This window comes from Budorcas taxicolor, chromosome 2, assembly GCF_023091745.1.
Source record: "Budorcas taxicolor isolate Tak-1 chromosome 2, Takin1.1, whole genome shotgun sequence".
Lineage (NCBI taxonomy): Eukaryota > Metazoa > Chordata > Mammalia > Artiodactyla > Bovidae > Budorcas > Budorcas taxicolor.
In genome coordinates this window covers 155689457-155698014 of record NC_068911.1, presented here as the reverse complement: position 1 = coordinate 155698014, position 8558 = coordinate 155689457, and the positions used below count along the sequence as shown (strand labels likewise).

Genomic DNA, 8558 nt, shown 5'->3' with positions numbered 1-8558 from the left:
AGCCTGACACATATACACTCAGTGCAAACTATCCAAGAAAATAATCCTTATTTTAATATGAGATGTTTCACTACACAGCTCGACTAAAGGTAAAATGAGAAATAGCTTTCCAGCATTAATATGGCATAATCACAGACAATTCAATGTGTGTGTATATATGTATATGCAGTCAGTGAAAATAAAGAATAACATTCCATCCTTTGATTTATTGTTTTTAAATTTTACCTTACCTTTTAGAATTGGGAACAATTCTAAAAATTTAGATATTTTCCTAGTTTCCATAGCTAACTAGAAGACTAGATATTTTGATGGTCAGCTACTAGAAATTAATGATCCACTGGTGATACCCTTGCTGTGTTTCCTTCTTTACTATGAAACCGTAACCCTCTATTGCTATTTTGTTTCATGCAGCACCAACCCAACTTCATTTTTCCCTAAGAAAAATAAATATATAAAGAAGACACTGTGAGGCATATATTCACAAGGTCTCAATTTCTTAAAACATAAGTATGGGTATATTTATTTCTCTCAAATGCATACAAGACAATAATTACACAGCAACAAATCTTTAGTTCAACAATGATTTGATTCATAAGCATTTGAATGAAATTTACATAATTTCACATCCATACCCTTGCATTTTAAATACTGTAAGTAAAAAAGCCCCCCAAATAACCAATTCTTATATTTCCTATTTAGTCCTCTATACATCCAAACTTTAAAAAGTTACAAACTGAACATTATACAGAACATATAAATCATGTTTAAAAACTTGAGGTTTTAAAATCACTGCTCCCCAATATGATTCATAAAAGTCCTCATGCTGACAAGTGCAGTCCTAGGTGGTAAAGTAAACTGGAGGAGGGGAAGAAAGAAGAGACAGACACAAGTTTGCTGTCTTAATATTTTACTAATCCTGTCAGTTAAAAATGGTGATGTCATGAGAAATAACAGTTTAGGTTTAATATGAGGAATGGACTCTGCCTCACAGTTTGAGACATGCATTTCAAGTATTTTCCTATTTGATCTGAGCTCCCTGCAGCAAACTGATGCTGAAAGAGAATAACTATTTTCTTCCATACATTCTCTCAATGTCCGCCTGGTAATGTGTTTTAAGCTCTTTGCGTTTCAGCTTGAAGGCATCTGTCACCAGACCAGTTTCAGGGGTCCACGGTTCAGGGCTCAAACGAATTTTTACTGGAATTTCAAACTTTTCCAGACTTGCTGAGATTGTGGAAAAAAGAAATTAAAAAGTGAACACAGAGTCATGAAAAATATACAATTAAAATTCTTAGCAAATAGTTTTAACTTCCTCAGTCTCCACACACCCATCAAAATGTAAAACCTACAGCTAATAAATCTCACTTCTAAGCAATTTATACCTCAGAAATACTAGAAGCAAAACATAGATACATATATAAGAATTATAATAGCAAAAAACTGTTTAGAAAATCTACATGTCCATCAACAGGATGAGTTGGATAAATTATGATATAGGCATAAAATGTACACAATTCATTCATTAAAAATAAGTTAGATCTATTGGTATGGGTATATAAAAATACTTGCCATATATTGTTAGGTTTAAAACAAATGACTTTGCTTTGTGTTTGAACCCTACATAAACTTACATGCAACTAGATGTGTAGGACGAGGATACAGACAAAATAAACCATATGCCTCGAGGGGCTAGTATCCAGGATTAAAAAAAAGGAAGTGTCACGTTTGATCTTATACCTATTTGTTTTCTTTGAATTTATTTTTAAAATATCACTTTAGAGGGCTTCCCTGGTGGCTCAGTGGTAAAGAATCCACCTGCCAATGCAAGAGACACAGGTTCAATTTCTGATCTGGGAAGATTCCGTATGTCTCAGAGCAACTATGCCCATGCGCCTCATCTACTGGGCCAGTGTTCTAGAGCCCGGGAGCTGCAACCACTGAAACCTGAGCACCCTAGAGCCCGTGCTCCACAGCAAGAGAAGCCACGGCAAAGAGAACCTGCGTGATGAGAGGCTCACATGCTGGAACGAGAGTGGTCCCAGCTCTCTGCAACCAGAGAAAAAGCCCACACAGCTACAAAGACCCAGCACAGCCAAAAATAAAATAAATCATTTTCTAAAAATCACTTTAAAAACTAAGAAATAATCAAGTTAAAACAGAAATCTAGTGACTGAGCCAGGATAGTCGCCGTGAGCTCTGAGGAAGAATGTGTGCTCCCTACTGTGTTTCTCACACACCGCTCGATACCAAGGAGATCTGCAAGAGGCGAAGGATTAGGGTGGTGGGCAAAGGAGATCTGAAGAAGCACATTTCCTTATTCAGGCTGATTTACTTCTCAGCACTTGTTTCACAAATATTTACCAGAAAAATTATTGTGTAAAATGCTTCAGTAAACATTGTTTTAAAATACAAAAATGAATAGTTTCTGCTCTCAACTGGTATACTATTGGGAAAAGGGTAAACACTTAGCCATAATAATTCATATATTTTTAAAGAATTGAATTCAAGATATAAGTGCCTTGGGAACAAAAATGATATATTAACTTAAATAACAAAGTTTCATTCTTCAAAGATGACAAGTATTTCAGGAGTGGTTTCTAACTGGAAAAGCCACCATGAGAAAAAGCAGTACGGTAGGGACCAAGCATTAAGGGACATGAGTCTGACAACACTGAGATGCACGGAGACTCGCACACAAGCCCTGGAAGCCCACGCTCAGCTATAAACAGTCAGCACTGCACTCCGTGATTGGACTCAAAATGATGCTAGCAACAGCGATATACCCTACACCAGGTTTTAGAAAAATGAACACAGCAACAATCACGTGACAGGCTGGGGAAATGGGGACTCTAACAAAAACTATGAGTATTCCTTCCTTATTTTGCTGTGAATATGTTTGTATATATGGTAAGCAAATACTTTTGTTTTCTTCCCCCAGTTCTCTTGTCATAATATATTAATAAGTTGACTTTATATCACAGTATTTAAGTTACAGGATATCAAAGTAGCAGAGTTAAAAAATCACTCAGGGGTGTGCAAACACTTCTGGAGAAAAGGTTCATGTATTTTCAGTTGCACACAAGATAACTGTTTAATGTTAGGTGACAGTCTGACTTTGTTACTATCTTTACTTGGAGCTTAAACTATGGTTTAAGGAAATGTATGTGGGTGCCAAGCTGACAATAGGAGGACTGTGGTGGTTTTATGCATCATCTGGACTAGGCTAGAGTTCCCAGTTATTCAATTTGAAAGTGGTTTTACAGATATGGCTAAGTCAGTTCAAAGATCTTGAGAGCTGAGCTGAGGACCCCCCCCTCAAAAAAGAAGCAATTCTGCCTATGGACAAGGGCTTTGATCCCTGCCTAAGAGCTCCAGTTCACTTTTTCAACAGCCTATCCTATACATTGCCAATTCTGTCCAGCCAGCCCCAGTGAAAAGGCACACCAATTGCCTGCCTTAAAAGTTTCCATTAAAAAAAAAAAAAAAAGTTTCCACAGTTAAATATATTCAACCGACTGATTCTTTTTCTCTGGTGTGAATCAAATATAGACTTGGCTTAAAAATGAAGTTGGATCCCTTCTTCACATCATATATAAAAATGGATTAAGGACCCAAATATAAGGACAAAAACTACAAAACTCTTAGAAGAAAATATTTACTTGTAACTTAGATTAGGCAGTGGCTTCTCAAATGTGAAGTACAAGCAACCAAAGGGAAAAAAGGAAACTGTTCCTTATAAAAATTAAAATTGTTGTACTTCAAAGGATACCATCAAGAAAGTAAAAACACAACCCAAACAATGGTAGAAAATACTTACAAATCACATATCTGATAAAGGATTTGCATCTAAAATATATAAAGACCCATATAGTGACAGATTTTATTTTCCTGGGCTCCAAAATCACTGCAGATGGTGACTGCAGCCATGAAATTAAAAGACGCTTACCCTTTGGATGGAAAGCTACGACAGACCTAGACAGTATATTAAAGAGCAGAGCCACCACTTTGCTGACAAAGGTCCATGTGTAGTCAAAGCTACGGTTTTACCAGTAGTCATGTACAGATGTGAGAGATAGATCATAAAGGAGGAATGCCAAAGAAGTGATGCCTTCGAATTGTGCTGCAGAAACTTGAGAGTCCTTTGGACAGCAAGGAGATCAAACCAGTCAATCCTAAAGGAAATCAACCCTGAGTATTCATAGGAAAGACTATGCTAAAGTTGAAGTTCCAATACTTTGGCCAATAAAAGGAAATGAAGTGTTGATACACGCTACGACAAAAATATAGAGATGAACATTACATGCTAAGTGAAAGAAACCAGTCATAAAAACCCATATATCACATGGTTCGACTTGTACAAGAACTCTAGAACAGGCAAATCCACAGAAACAGAAAGACCAGTGGCTCCCAAGGACTAAGAGGTCTGAGGTATGATGAGGAGTGCCTGCTGATGGACACAATATTTCTTTTTTGAGGTGATGACAAAGACAATGAGGTGATAACAATCTGAAACTGATATGGCAATGTGTACAATTCTGCCAAGATACTAAAAAACTACTGTATACTAAATGGTTGAGTTGTTTGGTGTCTAAGTTATGTCTGTTTATAAAATTTATTTTTAAAAAATATATATTAAGTATATAAATTTTTAAATTATGCTTAATTATTTCAGTATTCCACCTTACAGAGAAACAATATAGGTTTCTAACTTTAATTAGAAACCTAAACTTAATTCAGCATCAGTGCAAGGATTTTGAGTTACCTAGAAAAGCTGGAAACTATATTCAGGCTGACATGCTACAAAACATAATTACTGCTGAAATAAAGGGTCAGAATAACTTCATCTGATTAAATGAGATCTACATTTTTCATTATCTTGAATGACATATCTAAGGAGAATAAAAATGCACACTTATATTTTACTTAACGCTGATGACTCAGACAGTATAGCTGTTTTTATTAAACCAAGAATATCAAACTACGTCTCTCTGTGCCCCCTCCACAATACACACACACACACACACACACACACACGCACACACGTAGAGGATACGTGAGTACAGCCAACCACCACCGAGTCTTGGATGGTTCACTGTGGGCTGGGGTGTCTGGGAAGCCCAGCAGGGCCTTGCAAACAGCAGAGCAGAGTGGAGAAAGGGCCAACCCAGAAAACAGAAGCTGAGAGAAGAGAGCATTCTGATATGTGTACATCAGTGGTGGGCGTGGTGGCCTTGTGTGTCCCCAGAGGAGCCTGAATGGGGGTGACAAGCATGTTCTTCTCCCGACTAATGGTAGGAAAATATGATTGGTTTCTGAGCAGGAAATGCAACCTAAGCCCTTGTAACAAAAACAGAATAAACAAGTTTAAGTATTCTCTTCCCATCTCGTTCCCAGAACCAGTTAACACTCTCACTCACCTGAAATAGCAGCTTCAGAAAGCACTTTAAGTACCTCGTTTTCCATTTCACTACTGTTACACAGCTCCTCCCAAGTCCCATTAAGTCCTTTCTTTCGTGCTAATTCTGTTAGTTCCTTTTGATTTGGCACAACAAATCCAATGACGTAGGAATGATAACTGAAATATACAAAGGATAACTTAGTTAGGGCACTAAATGGCATATACCATGTTAACTGTGGTTACTGATTACACTCAAATTTAGTAGCCAACTCTCTACCATTTTAAAGAATACACATAAGGCATATTTGCCACACTTATTTCATGCAACAGCCAATTTTACTGTCTGATTCATAACACGTTCTGATGCTCTGGCAGAATTCATTGCTAAATAAACCTTAATCTGACATTTCATGATGAATTTCAGCTATGTATATAATAACTATTATGAATCATGCTTTTGAAAGAAATTAGAAAATTTATCTTTAAAAATTCACATCAATAGACTAAACAAAAAAAAAAGCTAATGAAAGTAAGAAGCTGTTTTTTAAAAATTATGGCAACAAGTCAAACTAATGTGATTATATATATTTATTCTTTTTTGTATTCTAGAGGAACTCTAAGCACACCCACAGAAACCAGTCACCTGAAGAAATGACAGCATCAGAAGAAAGACAGTTCTGGTTAATATCACACCAGAAAATCCAGAACTGCTGGCATCACTAAAGAAAACACTTCATAACTAACAGAGGGCACAATCATTTATAAATCGATATGATAAATCTCTAAAGTGGGCTGTACCTCAGTCTATTTCTAAACTGGTTCTTCTAATATCAGATTTTATTTTTTCATAATAAGTATTATGTTAACTGTGGCAGTAAGTCTTCTAGGCTGGCCACAAAACACTCAAATCACTACCACTGGGGAATGATTGCCACATACAGTAGTGTTATGGAAAAATGTGAACAGTGTGTCAATCTGAAATTCCAACACATTTCCCAAGAGTGCATTCCTGGGATTTTAACTTTAAACTCTCCTTCCGAGCTGCCTCGGAATCATCATGGCCGAGAGACGCTATGTGTGAAGCCACAGCTTAACCTAGCTTAAAGGGGAAAGGAAGCCCTCCTTTGGGGTTCCTGGGGCCCCAGGCAGGCTCAAATTGAGAAAGGGTAGTAAGAACTGAGCAGAGCACTGTTGGCCAACCAATTTCCTTCTTTACTCCCCTCTCCTCTAGACTGGTTGCGGGAAGCCTCCTTGTGTAGAAGGACAAGTAGCTCAGAGAAACAAAGCAGCGGGAAGGAGGGTTATTTCCTTCACCTTCCTATCACATGGGACTCTGCCCCGAGATGTAAAACAGAAATCAGACAGAGGATGATGGAGAGGAGCCTCACAAGGCAAGAATCAGCCAGTGGCTGTAATGAGAAGAAGAAAACACATGAGAAGGAAGAGGTCTTGGGATAATTATACAAAGAAGGCCAGCAGAGAAGGGAAGGGCCGACAGCATTACCAAATGTTTTAAGCAGCATAAATTCTATGCTCTTACCTGTTTGCATATGCACAAATGTTGTCTATTAGTGGGAGATTCTTCAAAGCAGCCTCCACCTTCCCAAGAGAAACATATTCTCCTGCCTGTAGTTTTACAAGGTCCTTCTTACGATCTGTGCAAAAACAGGGCCAGGAGCGGGGGCACATTGGAGGATAGTATTAACACACCTTTAATACATACAAATATTGACCATTCCCCACAAATACTGGCCATCCCCTAAGTAATTTGCGATCAGTTAAGTTCCTTATAAGAGTTATGCTGAAATTTAAAACACAAATAAAACAAGGCCTTTATTTCCGTATCACTGAATACATTTCTTTTAAAAACTTAGCTTCGTAAGGGACCCCATCCTCAGGGCTTCAGGTACGTTCTGCTCAACAGATTATGTCCCCAGGACACATTAATACCAGAAAGGTCAAGAATATATACTCAAGTGCCATGTGAAAGCTCACAGTCTGTCGAAAGAGAAGCAGGATGAAAAACCATATTACTTCAGTACAACATGGTAGTGCTAAGTGTTCAGACTCTCCAACTTGCTGATTTTGGGAGAATTCCTGCAAGTGAGGCCTGAACTGAGTCTTCAGAGAAGACTGAGCTGCAGCCAAGTGGAATGGCAAAGAACAGAGCTGTGCCAGTTTGCACTACTGCAGCACAAAGGCAATGGGGGCACATGGGTGAGCGGGGCCACCCTCAATTGAGCCTCTGGGAGCCACTCAAAGGTTTCCAGCAGGAAAGCAGTCAGTGAGATAGGGGTTCAGTAATCACGTGGTGGCCACGAGAGGATGCATTCAGCAGAGGCAGGCATTGCAACAGAAAGGAATTTCTTGCAACAGGGTGGCAAAAGGTACAGACCTGACCTACAATCACAGAAACAGGGAGAGATGGACAGAACGATCTTGAGGCATATTTTATAAGGTAAAGCAGTGGGATATGGATTAACTATGGAGAGCTGGCTGCAGAGGCTTTCACCTCCTGCCAGTGTCTAGATGTCATGACTAGGATAGAAGTGCCATTAACTGAGACAAAGAACCCAAGAGGAGAAGCAGGGGAATGTATTTTTCACCTGTCAGTCCTGGTACTGAGCTGCCAGGCATTCCTTAGCTCTCAATGGCAAGGAAAGGAAATGCTTCAGACAGGCAAGAGTCTTGCCCAATAACCTCTACATACACAAAAATGATAGCTTCCCGGGTAGCTCAGCTGGTAAAGAATCTGTCCGCAATGCAGGAGACCCCAGTTGATTCCTAAGTTGAGAAGATCCCCCAGAGGAGGGCATGGCAACCCACTCCAGTATTCTTGCCTGGAGAATCCCCATGGACAGAGGAGCCTGGCGGGCTACAGTCCATGGGGTCGCAAAGAGTTGGACATGACTGAGCAACTAAGCACAGCACACAAAAATGAATACTCCCTACTAAGAATTGGACTCTTTAAGGGTTATCTAGTAGTAATTAAAAATACCACTTCTGAATAGACCCTAAGGCCTCATAGCATGTCAAGCCTTATAAATTCCATACAGTCCCTCTTGTGCATTTTTACATTCCAGGGCTGATACAGAGACCATACCAACATTACAGGAAGATGAATTCTTATACTATTAAACAACTTCTCTAAATATGCAAT

General features: G+C 38.8%; 1 protein-coding gene across 1 annotated transcript in view; it reads right to left on the bottom strand.

Annotated features, from left to right (window-relative positions):
* Positions 1 to 639: 639 nt before the first annotated feature.
* Positions 640 to 8558, bottom strand: part of ACSL3 (acyl-CoA synthetase long chain family member 3) — a 31834-nt gene continuing 23915 nt past the window's right edge. The window contains exons 12-14 of the mRNA XM_052662807.1: positions 6939 to 7053; positions 5418 to 5575; positions 640 to 1224 (exon numbers count right to left, since the gene is read on the bottom strand). Coding sequence (XP_052518767.1) covers positions 1067 to 1224; positions 5418 to 5575; positions 6939 to 7053 — 431 coding nt within the window. The 3' untranslated portion in view covers positions 640 to 1066. The remainder of the gene's footprint in view (positions 1225 to 5417; positions 5576 to 6938; positions 7054 to 8558) is intronic.